This window comes from Mangifera indica, chromosome 7, assembly GCF_011075055.1.
Source record: "Mangifera indica cultivar Alphonso chromosome 7, CATAS_Mindica_2.1, whole genome shotgun sequence".
In the NCBI taxonomy this organism is placed as follows: Eukaryota; Viridiplantae; Streptophyta; class Magnoliopsida; order Sapindales; family Anacardiaceae; genus Mangifera; species Mangifera indica.
In genome coordinates, this window is record NC_058143.1 from 1920101 (window position 1) to 1939315 (window position 19215).

Sequence of the window (19215 nt, forward strand, 5' to 3'; positions counted from 1 at the left end):
TAGGATAGCTCTCTAGTACAATAACGGTGTTTTTGGGAAAAGAATATTTATTATAAATTATTACTATATTTAATAATAATATATATGTATAAATAATTAATATATTTAGTTAAATATAATAAAAGAATATTATATATTATTTCATTTAAATATTTTTACTGTAATTATTATAAAATATTATTTATTTCGTTCCAGTGTAATTAGGTAACTTTTAATATATAAGGTAAAATTAATTAACATATTATTCTTTATATTATTTGTTACGTTATTATTAGTAATTAAATATTTTTAGAATATTTTATTATTTGATAAATTAAACAAACATATCATAAGATATATATTATATCGTATAATATATTTATTGCATCAATAATTTTTTATACATATTAAAATATGTATTATTTTTTATTTATATTATATTATATTATATCATAAAATATATATCATTTATGATAAAATACAAATAATCATAAGTATACGGACAAAATTTTTCCTTTTGTACTATTCTAAGTCATGGAAGATTTTACAATCCTTATGTGATAAATAATCTTGATTTCTATATAATTTTTATTAAAAGATGAATTTTCTTATATTATTTAAAATAATTCCCAATAACTAATTAAAGTAAAGTAAAACCCATATAATTTAATAGTCTTGGAACCAGAAAAAATATCAATTAAGTGAAGTACTATAATTAATAAATTATTAACTTATTAATAATGTATGAATTAGAATATCTCTTGTTTTGACAAAGAGTGTCAAGAGAACTCATCATCATGTATGATTAAACTACTTAGATTTTCAACAATATATTCTTGTATTCAATCAATTCTAAATTCAATATTTTAGTGATGATTAGTCTTCTTGTCCCAGTAACATTTAAAACCATGGGTTGGACTTGAATCGAGCTCGAACTTAAATTCGATTCGAATAAGTCTAAAACAAGCCAACCCTATACGAGCTTTAGTTATTTGTCAAATTTTGTAATTAAAAATTTTGATACAAAATGATATCATTTTGATCAATATTTATTAAAATGATATCATTTTAATAACGAAAAATGAGTTAAGCCGAAATTAAATCGAGTTCAAGCTTGACTTTACCAAGTTCAGTTATATGTAAACCGAGCCGAACTATATATTATTTTATTTAAATGTTTTTACTATAATTATTATAAAATATTATTTATTTCATTCTAGTTTAATTAGGTAACTTTTAATATATAAGATAGAATTAATTATCAGATTATTCTTTATATTATTTACTTTGTTATTATTAGTAATTGAATATTTTTAAAATATTTTATTATTTGATAAATTAAACAATCATATCATAAAATATATATTATAGCATAGATAACTTAAAATTGATCTTATCTTTTTTGTCTTTTTGGGAAGAGGACATATCTATTTTTATAGTAAGTTTATTAAACCATCTTGTTAAAAGTTTAACCGATAACGATAGTTTACACTTGTCGCCAAAACTAAAAAGTTTAATATAAAGTATAATTAACATTTATAATATGATCACATAATATCTAATAAATTGATTTTAAATTTATTCATTTACTCGATTTTATTTTAATCAAATAAAAGCAAACCAAAAGACTTTTCCCACCCAAGGTTAGTTTATTTCCTAACACTCACCCACGGGGTTTTAAAAACCCCATACCCACCCATCTTCCAATTTCAATTAAATTTTTCAGTTAATTATAAAAATAAAATTATCATTTTACTATTACTGTTAAAATAAATAAAATTACACCTCGTTCTTTTACCCTTAATTGAAAAAAATAATAATTTCTTTCACCCAAAATTTTGAAAACTTATATTTTTCTTTGTTAGGGTTTGATTTTTTCATTTAAATTTTCCAACGATCAATCGATTCCAGCTAACAACCGGATCCAATTGATCATCAAAAAGTCTAAATAAAAAAATAAAACCCTAACAAGAGAAAAATACAAGTTTTCAAACTTTTAAATAAAAGAAAATTATTAATTTTTTAAACTAAGAAAAAAAATGAGATATAATTTTATTTATTTTAATATTAATGATAAAATAACAATTTTACCCTTATAACTAACCAAAAATTTCAATTGAAATTAGATAAATAATGAGTATTTAGATTTTCAAAACTTCATGGGTTGGTATTCACAAATGGACAAAAACTTGGATGAAAATAAATGAAAATAAGTATTTCGGCCAATAAAAACATAATCAATGTATACCAACTTAAGATATTCCAACACATCAAACATAATATTAATTTAGACATAAAAATTTTTCAAAAGCATTTAACTAAAATAATTATTTAATATTCTTTTATTACAATAATTTTATAAAAATAGTTATAATACATAAATATTAATTTTCAGATAATATATTTTTATAGTAATATTTTATTTTTTATAATAAAAAATTAACTAAACAAAATGCAATATTATTACTACTTCAATTATGGTTAGGACTATTATCACGATCACCATTATTATTACTATTATTCTTAAAATGGTATACAACCTGTAAGCGAAAAACGTATATAATATGTATTTGAAAAACTAATCCAGTACTTTATTAATGAACTTGAATGGAGAAAATTTTCATGCTTCAGGGTTGAGGCTGCATTTTCTCACATTCTTCTCGGATCGATTGGAAAAGAACAGTCGACAGATATCGTTCTCCGAAGCTCGGAAACACGACCTAAAAATAATGGAACTTATCAACACATACTACCATAAGGATTATTACTGAGTGGCAAATGAGAACAGAAGAAATCAGGAGAGTTATGCAGTTGAAAATGACTTACTGCAATGAGCTTCCCAGCATTTTCAGGTCTCTTTCCAACCTTAACTGCAGCAGCAGCTGCCGCGCCAGAAGAAATGCCGACCTGATATTTAATCATTAAAAAGATGTTAAAGATAAGTCATACATACAGATCAGGCATAAAGAAGTTGACACCAAGTCAAGCAAGAAAACTTAAGAAACGAGTTCAAAAGGAAAAAATAGGGACAGACCCTCCACAACCCCTCAATATATATTTTTTTATTATTATTATTACTATTTGTTTCATTTGATAATCCAGCAGCCCCGAATCTGTTTGCAAAGCTGAGTTTGATCTAGAGCCCCTATCAAACCCTCTAGAACCCCTTGACCTTGCTTTGCAAAACCGAGCTAAAAAATAGAGCAAAGCTGAGTTTGATCTAGAGCCTCTATCAAACCCTCCAGAACCCCTTGACCTTGCTTTGCAAAACCGGGCTAAAATATAGAGCCTACATAACACTACAATCCTTGGGATGTGACAAAATGGTTTCTGGCCATCTAGGGTCTGAGGGCAAACCACAAGCCTAATGGCTCGGCTAACCCATCATGTTGCAGAAGAGTGTCATTTGACAAACCCATAATCTAGAAGACAAAAATATAGCATTTAATCACGCCCATTTGCAAGGGACTCATGGATCCAGATTTGGTTTTCTTTGATGTCAAAGCATTTAAAACTTTGAAACTAATAAAAAGCACTAACCAACAAGCCTTCCTGGAGTGCTACTTGCTTTGCAGTTTCAACAGATTCATCACTGGATATCTGCAAATTCCCATTGTACGATAAGTAAGATATTGTAAACATTAAAAAATCTACATATGAAACTTAAGTGTACAATTAAAAACACAATGGATGGCAAAAGGAGAAATTAGAACGAAAACATTAAAATAATCATGTGCATCATGTAAATTTACAAAGGAATATTAAAGTAATTTTTATCATAGATCAGGAAAGCAACAAGACAATACTTCAGCCTCTTAGCACACCCATATGTAAGCTAAATTACCTACATTCATATATGGTCGTAATGATTCCAGTTCAACGAGCAATTAGAAATGCACATATGTAAGTCATTCGATGTAGTAGAAAGAAGACTTCACGTAGTATTCACCCATAAACAATGAAGCACACAAGAAAGATTGATAACAGGTCTAATACGTCAATCAATTTGCAATCAATCATGCACTGCTAGAGGAATGTACAACTTATTCTGAAAGGGCAAGTCCAAATAGATCTAAAACATACGCAATTACATTTTTAATTTTTAAGAATGTAAAAGAATCACAGGGTAATATTGTTAAACACGATCACACCAGAGGAGTGTGTCGGATGGTATTAAGCAGGGTTTTCATGTGTTCCAGACTACAAAAGATTGTAGATCTGACAATATTCTCAAGCTTCAAACATGATTTAAAAAAATGGTGAAGCCAGGGTATTTCTATGATCAGAAAGGAAAGAGTATTTGCCTAAGATGTTGCTACTACATGTACCCAACCACACACCCCTCACATCATCCAGTCCTTGACCAGCAATGAAAACAATGCCCATATTCAAAATCCAAATTTAATAAAATCACCTTTACTAGCAAAAGTTCTCAAGGATCATGTCAAGTATTGTGCATAGATTGTCTAAAATTTTCTGGCTTGCTACAAACAAACAACATGAAACTGCCAAAGAGGAAGGGTTTCCGTAGAGTTTCTTAGACCAGAGAGATCAGTGACATAAGAATATTCCAAAATCTTGTCAAAGAATAAAGTGAATATGGAATAGAAAAAGGGAAATAAGTTTTGAACCTCTATGATTTCATCAATCACACCCTCATCCAAATTGCCAGGTACAAAACCTGCTCCAATCCCTTGAATCTTGTGAGGTCCTGCGTTTTTATTGGCAGAAGCAATATGCAACACAAATAATTACATATTAAAAGAGATTTAAAGAAAAGTTTAAGTAGAAAGATTATGACTAGGTCTAGGAAAATTGATGTCTTCTTACCAGGCTTTCCACCTGAAAGTATGTTGCTTTCTAGGGGCTCTATACCAATAACCTGACACAAATCAAAGTAAAAAAAACTCCTGATACAATAAACAAAGCAAAACATGATCCTTTACTAAAAACATATTCAGTGCCAGCCTAAAGTCAAAATGCTATCACACACTTTATTATCATTTTTCCCTCCATGCTACCAATACTAAAAGACCGCTTTCAGATTTGCAGAACACACTAAAGACTTATGCATGGAGGGACAAATGCCACTTGTGATGAGTATTGCTAGCAAGAAAATGTTAATTCAATCTTTTCAACCTTATTACGGAGTTAATCTTATGCCATGTGTTCAGCATAGAAGCTGACACAACAAGATAAGAACACTCAACAGCAACACATGGCATCGATTCATTACAAGTGAAAAGGAGTAATAAATAATATAGCAAGTGAATTTACAACTGTTTTTAGCAGATCACCGTACATAATCCATAAACAGATAATGCAAAAAGATTACCTTTATCTTAGGATTTTTCTCTTTAAGATATTGACCGACGCCAGATATAGTTCCGCCAGTTCCAATCCCTGCAACTAATATATCCACCTTGCCTCTAGTATCCTCCCAGATTTCTGGACCAGTTGTTTCATAGTGTATCTTCATATAGAAGTACAAGCTCAGATCCAGAACTCATAAATATCAGCACATCTGACACTAGTTTTAAAACCTAAAATCTTTTGACCAAAATATTATTACGAATATCAAAAAAGAAATAGTGAGCTTCAGCTTGAACACTTTCTTATCTATACAAACATTCCAAGAATATAATTCAAATAAATCTTTTCAGTTCCTAGAACCAATTGAGTGATCCTCATCCATTGCAACAACATTATGTAGAATTTTGTTAGCTGGCACTGTATAGGTAAAAAATCAAGTATTTTATAAATCCAGAATGATATCATATGAATCAATGACAGAGTGGTTGAATCATTACTCCTTTAATGAACCCCTATGCCCCATTTCCACCAATGTTTAGAGGGAATGTCAAATTCAGTCCTACAGCCGATCCTCCAATTTTAAAATACAAAAGAGAATTCTATCACATAAGATATATTTAAAAAATGCACCACCTGCTGGACTGCATAATGTTACCATAGAAGAATATGTGAGACACAACTCAACTATCTGTGTGGCCAAACCTGTACTCTTCTGATGTCTAGTGGCTACATATATACAAACTAACCCCATTTTGTACCCTTACATACAATATTTTTAGCATACATAGAAATATCTGCCAAGATAAATATATATTGGCAAACAAGGTGCAGTAGGGAGCCATGAACGCAAACCTTAGGATTTGCGGGATTGTCAAATTGTTGAAGCATGTAAGCATTTGGTGTGCTGTTCAAAATCTCTTCAGCTTTCTGAACTGCCCCCTTCATGCCCTTTGCTGGATCAGTTAATACAAGCTCAGCTCCAAATGCTTTTAGAAGAACTCTTCTTTCCAAGCTCATTGAAGCTGGCATAGTCAGGATGAGCCTATATCCTCTTGAAGCAGCTATGAAAGCAAGACCAATGCCGGTGTTTCCACTGGTAGGTTCAACAAGAACAGTCTAGACAAAAATAAATAAATAGAAAGAATAAGAAGGAAAGAAGACAACCAATGTCAAACTGATAAAAGGCAAAGAAAGAACTAAACATGTAAGCTTTTGCAATCTTGTCTCCAGCTCTCCTTAATGAATATATGAATACATGCATGAGAATCAAAAGCAGAAAAATAGTTAATGTGCTTCTAGGTCAAAGAACCATTTGAAACTAGATCAGTCAAAATGTTCAACAACAGAAATTGACCTCAACAGCGGTGCTTAAAAGAAGCTTTAAGTCTGATTTTACGGGAAGTGCCCGATAAGAGAATGTCTAAGTGTCTAACTTATGCAAGAAAAGGCCCTTATTTTGCCCAAATGCCAAGAAACAGAAGGCAAAGATGCCTCAATGTAGTTCTTATAAAATTTTCATGCAGTTGGAAGAATTCTAGATACATCATACCTTTCCTGGAGTTATAAGTCCTCTTTGCTCAGCATCAATTATCATACTGTAACCTATCCTGAATTCAAATATAGAAGACATTTAGAGGATACAAACTGTAATTGTTTAGTCTAAATGCAAGAGATTCCAACAGCCCACTCGGAATGACTTTGCATGGCCAAAAAAGCTTTTCAATGCTAAATGCATATTTGAAATATATTTCAGCTCTTTAGTTCAAGTCTGAAGAAATTTTTAAGAATAAGGAAAACTATGTTCCATCTACAGAGAGAAGCTGAACTTTTGGTCTTAAAAGTACCGAATTATTCCCCATAAACTTATTTAAGTTTACAAATTTCACAAAACTTTTCTCATGGCATAACCTATATTACTTTAAAAAAAAAAAGCTTCCCTGTACATAATTCAGAGTTCTTTGTTAAAAGCTGTGATGGCAGCCAAACGAAAAAAGAAAAAGGTTTACCAGAAAAAGTATATATAAAAAATTTTATTTAAAAATATTGCTATCAGACTAGGCAAAAGAAAAAATATAGAGATATTAGCTTAAGGATTCAAATTTCATGTGGACTTAACATAGCGAATTGGCTATGAACTCTGTTTTTGGGACTCATAGTTAGATTAACCAAAGGCATGATTTATTGGGCTAAAACCTATTTTGCAAATGCGTGACAACAATATGAAGGTTCAATGTCATCCAAACATCATTTTTTTTCCATTAATATTACATTCGTGAAACTTTACATTATCAGCCATTCACTAATCCAGGAACCAACATGTAAAACTATAAGAAAATCATGAAAGTTTTCACTACCCATAGCAATTTTGTTTTCCTAACCTGTCCTTGACACTACAACATGGTTCCATGATTTCAAGCTTGGCTGCAATGTTCGCAACACACCCCTTTACAATATTATTCAGGTACACCATTGGCGTCTTCCCAATAAGCTGTGACATAAAACAATCAATACAACAGATCAATAATCAAAGGCAGTCTATTTCATAAACCCATCGATCCATAGTATGCAAAGAAGCACATAAATGACTTCGAAAATTATGCACCTAAGTGTCAGTATAATGGATCAAAACTTACAATGACCTGCCCAAAATTATTAGAAAATCATTGCCAATCAATCTAGGCAGCCACCTCTCGAATTCCCCCTAGTAATTGAAAAATAAACCGAATTTCCCCGCCAAAAAACACATTCTCATACATAAAACAACCCTTCTGTAAAGTGAAGAAGTTGCCAAGCGAAACTACTTCCAACCTTCTCACCAAGGTAGCATTCATAAAGATCTCTACAAGAAACATTATTCTCATCCTAAATCAATTATATTACAAAACAAACCAAATCGATATAATTTTTTCAATAACTCAAGAAAACAAATTCAACTTCCCACCTTGAAACATGTTACCAAGCATTCCCATCAACCTTAAAACACCCACTAATCGCCAACTCCTAACTTTTCAAAAACTAACAACTCACTCCAATTCACAATTTTCCTAAGAACTCCGAAATTCATAATCAAAATTTTCTAACTCCTACAATTATAGCCAAAAAAAATCCAACATTTTGAAACATATCAAAACACACCCACTTCCCAGAAAAAATAAAAATAAAAACTTGACTCACCTGAGTGACATCCTCAGCAATGTTAAGCCCTTCAATATCCGTCTGCAGCTGCACAGGCACCGCCTTGCACACAACAGAGCTAGAAATTCCAGTTCCTGTACAGCTTCTTCGGTAATCGACCTTCTCATAATTCTCCTTCTTCTGTAACCTCAAAGCTCCTCTAGTGGAGCCCAATTGACCCAGTTTCAGAGGCTCTGATGACGAAGACGATAATGATATCTTGTTGGTCAAAAGGGGATTGAAGAGCAGAGACGATGAAGCCGCCGCCATTTTTTGAACCATGCGGGTTGTAAAAGCTGAACCGAAGTGTCTCTTCTTGCTTATAGTTACAATTTCTAAGTGTCCCCACCTTTTTTTTTTTTTACTTAAATTCATTTTTTGTGTTAAATTTGATAATAAAATTAATTATAAGACAAAAAAAAAAAACCATTATCTATACTATTTTATTAAAGTCAAATAAAAAATTTCCCTTTACCTACCCAAAATTTTCTGCATGGTAAATATTTTTTACTGTCAAATTTAATTAAAAATGAAATTTTCAAGTTTTTGTAAGATCATTATTCCATTAAAATTAAAATAAAAAATTGTGATTTGACTTATTTTTCATCATTACACAAATTTTAAGTATTTTTAATTTTTTATATTTTTTAAGTGAAATAATTATTTTACACCAAAATTTTGAAAAAAAATGTTTTTTTATTTTTTAAATTTGAAAAGGTTATTATTACCAAAAGTGATTAATTTTATTAATAAAATATATTACTTTTTTTAAAAAATCATTGAAAAATTTTTAAAAAACTTTATCTTTTTATTAAATTGATAAGAAGACAAAAAAAAAAGTTTTTATTTTTACTGAGAGTTTGTGTTAAAAAAATTTTAATAATCATTCAACAAAAAGAACTTGTAAAACATAAAAAAAAATGAAAAAAATCGTATTTTTCAATCTAAAAATTAGTAAAATTGATGAAATATTAAAATTTTTAAGGTAAAAGTTTAGATTTGAATTTTTGTTATACTTATAAAAACTTTAGTTATAAATTTGATTATTATATTCAGAGTTTATCTATCTAACAAATACAAATGAGTTCCTGTTAGAAAAAAATTCTATTTTTCATTACAATTTTGTAGGGTTGGATTTGAACTGAGCCAGTTCGAGCTCAGTTCGGATAAACCTGAACCGAGCAAACCCTAGCAGAGCTCAGTTGAGCTCGAGCTACTCGTCTGATTTTTTAATTAAAAATTTTGATACGAAACGATGTTATTTTAATCAATATATATTAAAACGACGTCGTTTTAATAACAAAAAACAAGTCAAACAGAATTCAAATCGAGTTTGAGTTTAGCTTTTACGAGTTCATTGAGTTCGAGCTCAATTATATATGAACAAAGTTGAGCTTAAACTCAATTTGATTTAAATCTAACCTTACAATTTCGGTTGAAAAATAATGATTTGGCTTCTCTCTTTTTTTTTTTCCTTATGATAGTGAAAATTCTAAGTGGTCCCACCACTAAATGTACTCTTCTTCCTCTGGTGCAACATTTAGTCCACGTTCAATCATCCCCACTTGCCTTAAAAGACAGAAAGGTCAATGAATATGGGAGGTTGGCCTTTTGTCTGTACAAAAAAAGTCAATTTTTATGAAGACTTTTAAATTATATATAAATAACAAGATATAATTATATAATTAAAAATTAAAAATAAAATAATATATTATTATTTCTATATAAAATTATATATATAATTTTATTAATATAAATTTAAAATATATTAATGATTCAAACCTTAGTTTGGACCGATGGATTGGGTTGGAAAAGTTTTAGCCCACTAGGACCCAAGCCCAATCTCAACACATTTGAGTGTATATATAATTTAGTTATAAGATCATGTTTTTTTTCTTATTTAATTTATATAAAGAAGAGATTTTTTTTAAAATTTTCAATTATTGCAAATTTGAATAATTATAATTCAAAATTTTATAATTTTTTATTAAATAAATAAATTTATTTTGAGCTTTCTTTTTTCGTATTTATTCAAACAATTTATTCACCTAAGTATCGGTTAAACCGAATTAGTCTCTGCATCGAGTCAATGTTTGAATCAGTAATATAAACATTGGCTTTTATTATTATCCTCCTATATTATTTAATTAATACGAAACCATTCATTATTATTGAAAAATATTAAATAATGTTTTATTAAAAGCTCCTCTAAAATTAAAAAAAAAAAATTATGTATTGAAAATCTTATATTAAAGGATGTTGGATGAATGATGTTATAAAAGATAAATAAAATATTTAAAATTAGATTTAATCAAAATTAAATTTAAACAAGAGTTAACTCAAAATTAATCTGAAAATCCAAAAACATTGATTTGACACTGATGAGTAGGGTTAGATTCGAGCTAAGCCGAGTTCGAGCTTGTTTGAGCTCGGTTTACATATAGTTGAGCTCGAATTCGAGGTCAAGCTCATGAAAATCAAGCTCAAACTCGATTCGAATTCAGCTCGACTCATTTTTTTTTATTAAAACGACGTCGTTTTAATACATATTAGTCAAAACGACATCGTTTTGTATCAAAATTTTTATTAAAAAATTTGACGAATAGCTCGAACTCGTATAAGGCTGGCTGGCTCGTTTGAGCTCGAATGGGCTCTATTCGAGTCCAACCCTATTAATGAGTTAAATTTTTTTTTCTTTTACTCAAATTTCACTCCATTTATAAAATTAAGGCTCAAGCTCGATTTAAATTCGAATGTTTAATTTGATATATTCGATTTGAGCTACGAGGCAACTCAGATCACATCCAACTTTATAAATGTTTATGTTTAAGGTAATCGTGTATAAAAAAAATTATTAAATATACATCAAATATATGTTTATTTCCTTTAATATTGTATTTTTATTTGTCATTATAATATGAAATGATAATCATTGTTAATAAATATTTACTTTGTAAAAATAATATGGCAGGAGTACATGAAGAGGGGATGTATAGGAGTTCAACAGATTATGTGAACTCAAAAACTTATCAATTTAAATCAATTTTAATTGGCATATATATAAACAATTAAATAATATTTAAATTACAGTAAAAATAAAGAGAAAAAAAGAAAGAGAATGCTCAAGCAATTTATATTGGGTCAGAACTCTTGTCCTCAAACCTCTTAAGTTCATTTGTTCAAGGCAACATTCTTGAAGTTCTACTTTATATGAATTGTGTCAATATATTATTTCTGTCAAGATTTTACCCTAGTTTTTTTTCATGATCTTGCTATGTCTTTATGTACAAAGTTTAAGTACAAAGATTATAAATGATTTGATTACACAAATGATTAAAAAGTTAATCTTTAAAGATGTAAGTCCTAGAACATGGGGAGACTACTTTTAAAAGGATTTAAGTTGAAGTTTTTGAGAGGTTGAATGAAGAGTATGAGAGCTTTCAATTTACTTTGCTTGATTCACTCATAGAACTCTTACACTTGAATGACTTCGAAGACTTCCTTGAAACTTGTAAACGAATTTGGTCAAAATTCATGTGTTTTTAAAAAAAAAAAAAAACCACGTTTTGGTTATTCTTATGAGTTATAGCACACAGGTCTTGAAGGTTGGAGAACAGCCAATAATTTCTTGGGTATTATTCACACCATTCACCTTTTCGTAAGTTAGGGTAGATTACCTCACTATGCATATCAGAAACTTGTATTTATCAAAATCTATGCTTTTTTAGATAGCACACAAATCTTAAAGGTAGGGGAATATCCAATAGTTTTTGAGGTGTTTTTCACCCCATTCACACTTTTGTAAGTCAATGTTAGATTCCCTAAAACTTTTGTAAAAAATTTGTCAAAATTTTTCTTTTTCTAGAAACCCTTAATATTAGTAATTTTTGTGCACATGGGCTTGAAGGGTGGGGGAACATATGGTGATTTTTGGGTTGCTTTTCACACCATGAACTTTATCATGAGTCAAGTAGATGAACTTACTGAAGATTTCCAAAAGCTATGCCCAAACCCAGTGAAATCCATGCTTTTCTAAAAACTCCCACATTTGGCTATTGTTGTAGCCTATAACACACAAGCTCTAATGAGAGGGGTAAGGGGACGTTTAGAGGTTTTTGGGATATTTTTTGTATCATCTACCCTCTTGCAAGTCAAACTAGATGATCTCATCGAAGATCCTTGAAACATGTATCAAAAATCCACTAAAATACACTTTTTTTTTAATCTCTTAATTTTAACCATTTTATGGGCATAAGCATGATGATTTTCGGATTTTTTTGCACCATCCACTTTCTCATGAGTTAAGGTAGATGAACTCATTTAGGATCTCAAAACATGTGCCCAAAACCTATCAAAATCTACAATTTTCCAAAACCCCACATTGGCTTTAAGGATTGGGGAACATCCAATAGTTTTTAAAATGTTTTCCACACTATATACCCTCTCATGAATCAAGATAGATGATCACATTGGGGATCCTCAAATCATTGCTCAAAACCCACTAAAACCTATGATTTTCCAAAAAACACCAAATTTTAGCCTATTTTATAGGCTACAGCACACAAACCCCAAGGGTGGAGGCATGCCCATCGGTTTTTGGGGCATTTTTCACACTTCTTGCCCTTCCAAGAGTCCAAGTAAATGATCTCATTGAGGATCCTCAAAACATATGTCTAACATCTATCAAAATTTATGTTTTTTTAAAAACCCTTAATCTTAGTTATTTTTACAAGTTATAACACATGATCCCAGAGGTTGGAGAATGTTTGACAGTTTTTAGAGTGTTTTTCACATCATCTACCTCTCATGAATCAAGGTAGATGATCTTACTTAGAATCCTTGAAACAAATGCCCCAAAATCTTCAAATAAGTGTTTTTTCTAAAAACCTTCGATCTGGACCAATCTTTGTGAGCTATATAGCATATGAGGTTCAAGGGTGGGAGAATGCATGATGATTTTTGGAGTTTTTTTCACACCTCCCCCCTCAAGAATCAAGGTATATGATCTTATTGAGGACCTCAAAACCTGTAACCCACCAAAATCTACGTTTTTCTAAATACCCTAATTTTGGTCATTTATGGGTTATAACATATGAGCTGGAGTAAAATGGGATGTCCAACTGTTCTTGGGGCGTTTCTTGCACATGATCTCCGAACTCAATATTTTATAACATTCATTGAGTGAAATAAAAGCCAGAGTCTAAAATAGCTTGAATATCACAAGATATCATATAAAGACTTTATGGATTTGTGGTGAAATCGATTGAACCGAACTGAGTCAAACCATTATAATGATGTCAGCCTAAATTTCCATTCAAGCAGTATATTAATTCAGTTTAATATTTTAATTATATTTTTAACGCTGATGTTGATGTCATTGATCCGATTAGTTAATCAAACCTATCCAAAAAGTCTTTATTTATTCTCAGGTAGTCAAATCTATCTTGATCACCCTAATTTCTCGTTACGTTCCGTGTAAGAACCCTTCACTTACCTTTCATTATTCTTAATCAATTTTCAACGGTTTTAATTTTTAAAACACCCAAAATCTTAAATCTCCCCCATTGGATCCAATCGACTTCAACATCGTATGCTTTCAGGTTGTGTTTTCCATGCTTTGGAAAAAGATATCTCTCATTTGCTCCTTTCCAATCAATCAGAGAAGAATACGAGAAAACTGCAACAGCCTAGATGCCCGGTCAATCGGGTTTAAATTGAATAAAAAATAACTTATTAAATTAAAATTAAAGATATTTTTAATTTAATTAAAATGAAAAATTACTTAATTTGGTAAGATTAGAGCTCAGTTTGAATTTATGAATCAACTTTGTAATTCGAGTTTATGATTTATTAAGAAAACAATGTCGTTTTATTTAACAGGTGGTAAAATAATGTTATTTTTTTTATAACCAAGGTCTCTGCCAATATTTGTTGGATAGATAAACTCGAGACGCAATAACTGAATCCACAATTACTACACTAGATAAGTTAAAATTTTACAAACATGACAAAAACTCGAACTCAAACCTTTATCTTAGAAGTTTTAATGTTATACCAATTTTGTTAACCTATGAGATCAAAATAACGTTATTTTGACAACTGCTTAACATAATATGATCAAGTCAAGTTCAAACCGAGTCTAACCATCTCTCAACTCATAAGTTAAACTTCTTCTAGCTTGAATCGACTTCTTTTTAAAAACAAGTTAACAATTTCAGTTCAAACTCGACTCAAATTTAAACTAAATAAATTCAAATTAAATTAAATCAAATCGAACTGACTTTTTAAGACCAAACTAACTCTATTCGGACCTAACCTTATTCTAGATTTGTTCTCTCAACATGCAAATTAAATAGTATCTTATACTTCCCACTTAGCAAAGTTCAATCACTCTTAAAGGGTCAAACCAAATAGTCAAACAAGTAAATATTGGGAATATTATACTAACAACCTACAATTCAGACTTCTACTTCAATATATATGTATTTAAAGGTACTAATTTGTCAATAAAATTATATATATCTATTTTGAATATATAAATATATACACACTTATATATATCATCATGTAATCAAATAATCTTGGATTAAAAATAAAATAATATCTAATTATATGATGACACATATAAATATATAAATAAATAAATATATATATATATATATATATATATTTATATATTTAAAATTGATACTTATAATATTATTTGTAATTTATACTATGATCAAAGGTACTTCAATACAAATTTTGTACTATGATCATTGATTAGAAATTTCAGGAGTGTCACAGGCCGAATTTTCTCGACTTGCCTGTGCGAAATCCTCAATAGGCCATCTCGAGGATCAACCTTGTATGCGCCCATATTTTGGTTTAGGATCACTAGTTTTGTCTTACCTTAAACTCATCAGGGGAGCAGCCTGATGAGTCCAAGGTAGGACGAAATCAGTGATCCTAAACCAAAATGTAGGCACATGTAAGGTTGATCCTCGAGATGGCCTATTGAGGATGCCGCACAGACAAATCGAGAAAATTCGGCCTATGACAAGGGAACTCTTTGTTTTTTCAACGCATTCTATAGGAAACGGCATTTAATTTTCTTATCAAGTACTGGGAATGGGTCTTCCAGTATGGAAATTTTTGTTGAAAGTTTTCGTCAATTCTTAATTATTTTTTAGTTCAATGTATAGCATGACCATAATATGTATCGTAGTCCACATGCAACCCATTGTGTCACATCAACTTTCAATATCGAATCTCTAATTTTATTTCAACAAGCCGACGACTTTGGAAGTCAAATTTGGAAAAACATAAACACCTAACCCCACAACCCCGCCAAAGACTTGATTGCTCTTTTTTCATCTTCCAAAATTTTGGTTAGAATTTTCTAAGATTTTCTGTTATAATTTATTTTATAAATGTAAACCATGGAAGACTGACAAGACTTAAATTTTCTTAAAGCACGACTAAGGGAGGCTGTCCATGCCAGTGTTTTAAAAAACCTAGACTGGACCAGTCTGTTTGACCTAAAATCGATGGAAATTTTGATTCAAGTCATTGATAAAAACTGTTTTACCTATTAAGAAAATTCAATTGGTTCAAGATTAAACCAAGTGAATTATATCAAATTGTAGAGAAAATTAACAGAGTATTGAAAAAGGAGGAGAATTATCAAAAAAGAAGAAAAATTGTTGGAGAGATAAACTTTATCGTCAACATTGATCTCAAGCTTAATGAACTAAAATTACTTTAACTTAAATTTGGCTCATTTGAGTTAAATAGTAAACCAAGTCTGAGGGGCTCGGTCTGAATCTATCCATACTTAACGCTTTTATTGTTATATATTGTGAAACTTTGTCAAACAGACGTAGCTCCCTATTTAGTTTTTATGCATGTTATTCTAAATACAGTATCCATTTTACCCTGAATTTTGACAACAACAAATGATTAATATGGGTGGATTTGATCTGAATTCAAATCAAAGCTATAATCTTTAACTTAAGTTTCAACTAATGTACAATATCACTCAAGATCTATCAATAAGATAAATAGTATTATTGATATTAACTAAATGAACAATATTATTATATAAACAAACAAATTGATCTCGAATTAAGTTATTGAACTAGAACTTCAACTCGAAATGAACTTGTTCGCCATTTATATGCGCAGAATTCCGGGCGCAGCCCCACTGTTCTTGTTAAACTCTACTTTCATAAAGGTATTAAAACAATAAATAAGTAAATATTAGTCATATTTGTAAGTTGACCTAATTTCTTATGAAGACTTTTCAACAAGAACTATTCTCAAGAATTGTGAAAAAGCAAGAAGAAGAAGAGGCCCCCTACCCAATCCAGCTTAATTAAGAGTTTTAATCAACTAGTTAATATTGTCAAAAGTTTGCTCAGTCCATTTGGCTTTTTAAGCATGGCAAAAGCACTTTGACTCCCTGTGGATTCCAAGCATGCAAAGCATAATCAGCTTAATAAATTATTTCTTTTTAACATTACTTAGTTAATTGAATTAGCTCCTCAAGAAGATGTCCCCTACTTGAACTTTGTAATTACCCTATGAATTATTAATTAAAGGACAAAAAATTAAAATATATATATTACAATTAGTTGGAAAATGAAGCCTAATATCTAGGTTTTGTTTTTCCAGGATTGATGAACAGTCCATTTATTTAAGTACCATATATATCTTTTATTGAATAAGTCGATTTTTATTTTCTACTCAAAGAGGTTGAATTTTCAAATTTTTTTATTAAATAGTCAAACTTTCGGATTTTCATATTTAAGGAACTAAACTTTTACTATTTTCTGTTAAAGATTTTAAACTAATTATTTTATTTTTAAAATAAAACAAATAATCCTAATTATATTTGTTTAGTAAAATATTGAAAGTTGAGTCATTTTTAAAAGAAAATATGAAAATTCGGTTCCATTAATAGAAAATTCAATCCCTTCTATTTCGCATTTTACTTGAATTCATTTTTGCGATATTTGGATTATTTGTGTATAGATAAATTATTTAGAATTCTTACGTATAATAATATCATAAATTTTAGAACACAAAAAATAAATAAACCAAACTACTGGTGGGTGTATAATATATAGAAGTGAAAAATAAATTTTCTTTCTTCTTTTAACATTGCCCTGATTTATAGAAACAAATAATAGTCTTTTTGAAAAGAAATCAAGAACATCCAAGGAGTAACCCAAAAAAATAAGAAAGAAAAAGAGATATTAAATAAAATAGGAGCAATTATACTTTTTAGGTCAAATAAGTTTAATTTTAAATCAGATGTAATATACAGTCATGCAAATACAAAAGTTACTGTTCACACAAGCAACATTTGTATACAGTAACTTTTGTGTGAACGGTGACTTATGAATAGTCTTTTATGTGAACAGCAATTTTTGTTTGCATGACTGTATTTATGTGTGTTTGTGTACTGTTTCCATCTCCATCGATGATGACTTTTTCAGATAAAATCTAGACGAATTACAAATATTAAACAATAAAATATATCATATAAATCATCACAATACTATTTTCAATATTTTACAACTAAAATATGGTTTGTTGAGAAGAGACCAGTGAAAGAGAATGTAAATATAATGAAAATGGTATTATTAATATAAAATATAGGTTTTCTTATAAAAGTAAAACTCAACTATGTTGGCCTAAAAAGGTGTAGGTGAATTTTTTTTTTTTTGCTTATTTTATTTAATCCTCTGAAAAAAAAAAGAATTTATATTACTTATGAATGTTTCTGTTTCCTTTTTACATTCAATGTAATTGCTATACTGAAATATTACATCTCTTGTGGCTATGGATGGTTTCAAGCAAAGCCAAAGTCAACCAAAGCTTTGCTTGAGTCCAAAACAATTAGTTTGAGATTAAGTTTGGCTTGTTCGAATTATTGTAAAAAAAATTGTTCTTTAGAGAAAAAAAAAGAATCACCAACGAACTAGTTTTTTAGTGTGGTTAGGTTGACACGATGAGAAGTTCAAGACAAGCTTGAGCTGAAATTTTTTTAATTTAAAATCAATTCATTTGAACCGAACATCAATACAAATTCAAATATTTCAAACTGAATCCACTCGTACTTACATACACCCGAAATCACCAAGGTATATGTGATTATTTATCATTTAACCACAAAAGAGAGGGTGGTTCTTTTTCTTTTTCTTTTTTTTTAATCTTTCAAATTGAACATGTCAAAATAATTATATTATGGGTATACCAAGATAAATCACATGTTCTGACTTTGTTTTTTTATTTCACATGCTTTAATTTGTTCAAATGACATGTTTAGATATTAGAACAAGTGTCATTTTTCAATGAAATTTGTCTGAATCTGTATAGATGTCATCAATAATAGAGGTGTATTCGATTTGATCTAACTTAATGTCATCTCTTGTAATTTTTCTTTTTCAATGATTAATTTCCTTCTAAGACATTACCATCCATCCATTTGAGTGAGCTAAATTCAAAATTTAACTCACTATTTTGAATTTAAACTAAATTTGAATTGACCCTTAGATTTTTTACTAAGCTCGTACCTGCGCATAAATGAAGCGAAGGCCATGCTTGGAACATAAAAAAATTGTTTGAAATTAAAAAAAATTAAAACTGTTTCACGCAAGTCCATGCTGGTTGGTTGGTTGGCCCCTCCAATTATATATATTTCTTTCTCAAATCAAGTGCATGCGTTCTTTCTTTCTTGTTTTCACACTTGCCTTCTCTCTC

At 29.6% G+C, this 19215-nt stretch overlaps 1 protein-coding gene across 1 annotated transcript; it reads right to left on the reverse strand.

Moving 5' to 3' along the window:
• Positions 1-2460: 2460 nt before the first annotated feature.
• Positions 2461-8775, reverse strand: LOC123221372 (cysteine synthase-like). Its single transcript, XM_044644224.1, has 10 exons — positions 8467-8775; positions 7671-7780; positions 6842-6899; positions 6145-6408; positions 5315-5452; positions 4810-4861; positions 4611-4690; positions 3520-3579; positions 2806-2886; positions 2461-2699 (listed from the first exon to the last, which is right to left on the reverse strand). The coding sequence occupies exons 1-10, from the start codon at positions 8746-8748 to the stop codon at positions 2607-2609; spliced, it is 1218 nt and encodes a 405-aa protein (XP_044500159.1). The 5' UTR covers positions 8749-8775; the 3' UTR covers positions 2461-2606.
• Positions 8776-19215: the final 10440 nt, after the last annotated feature.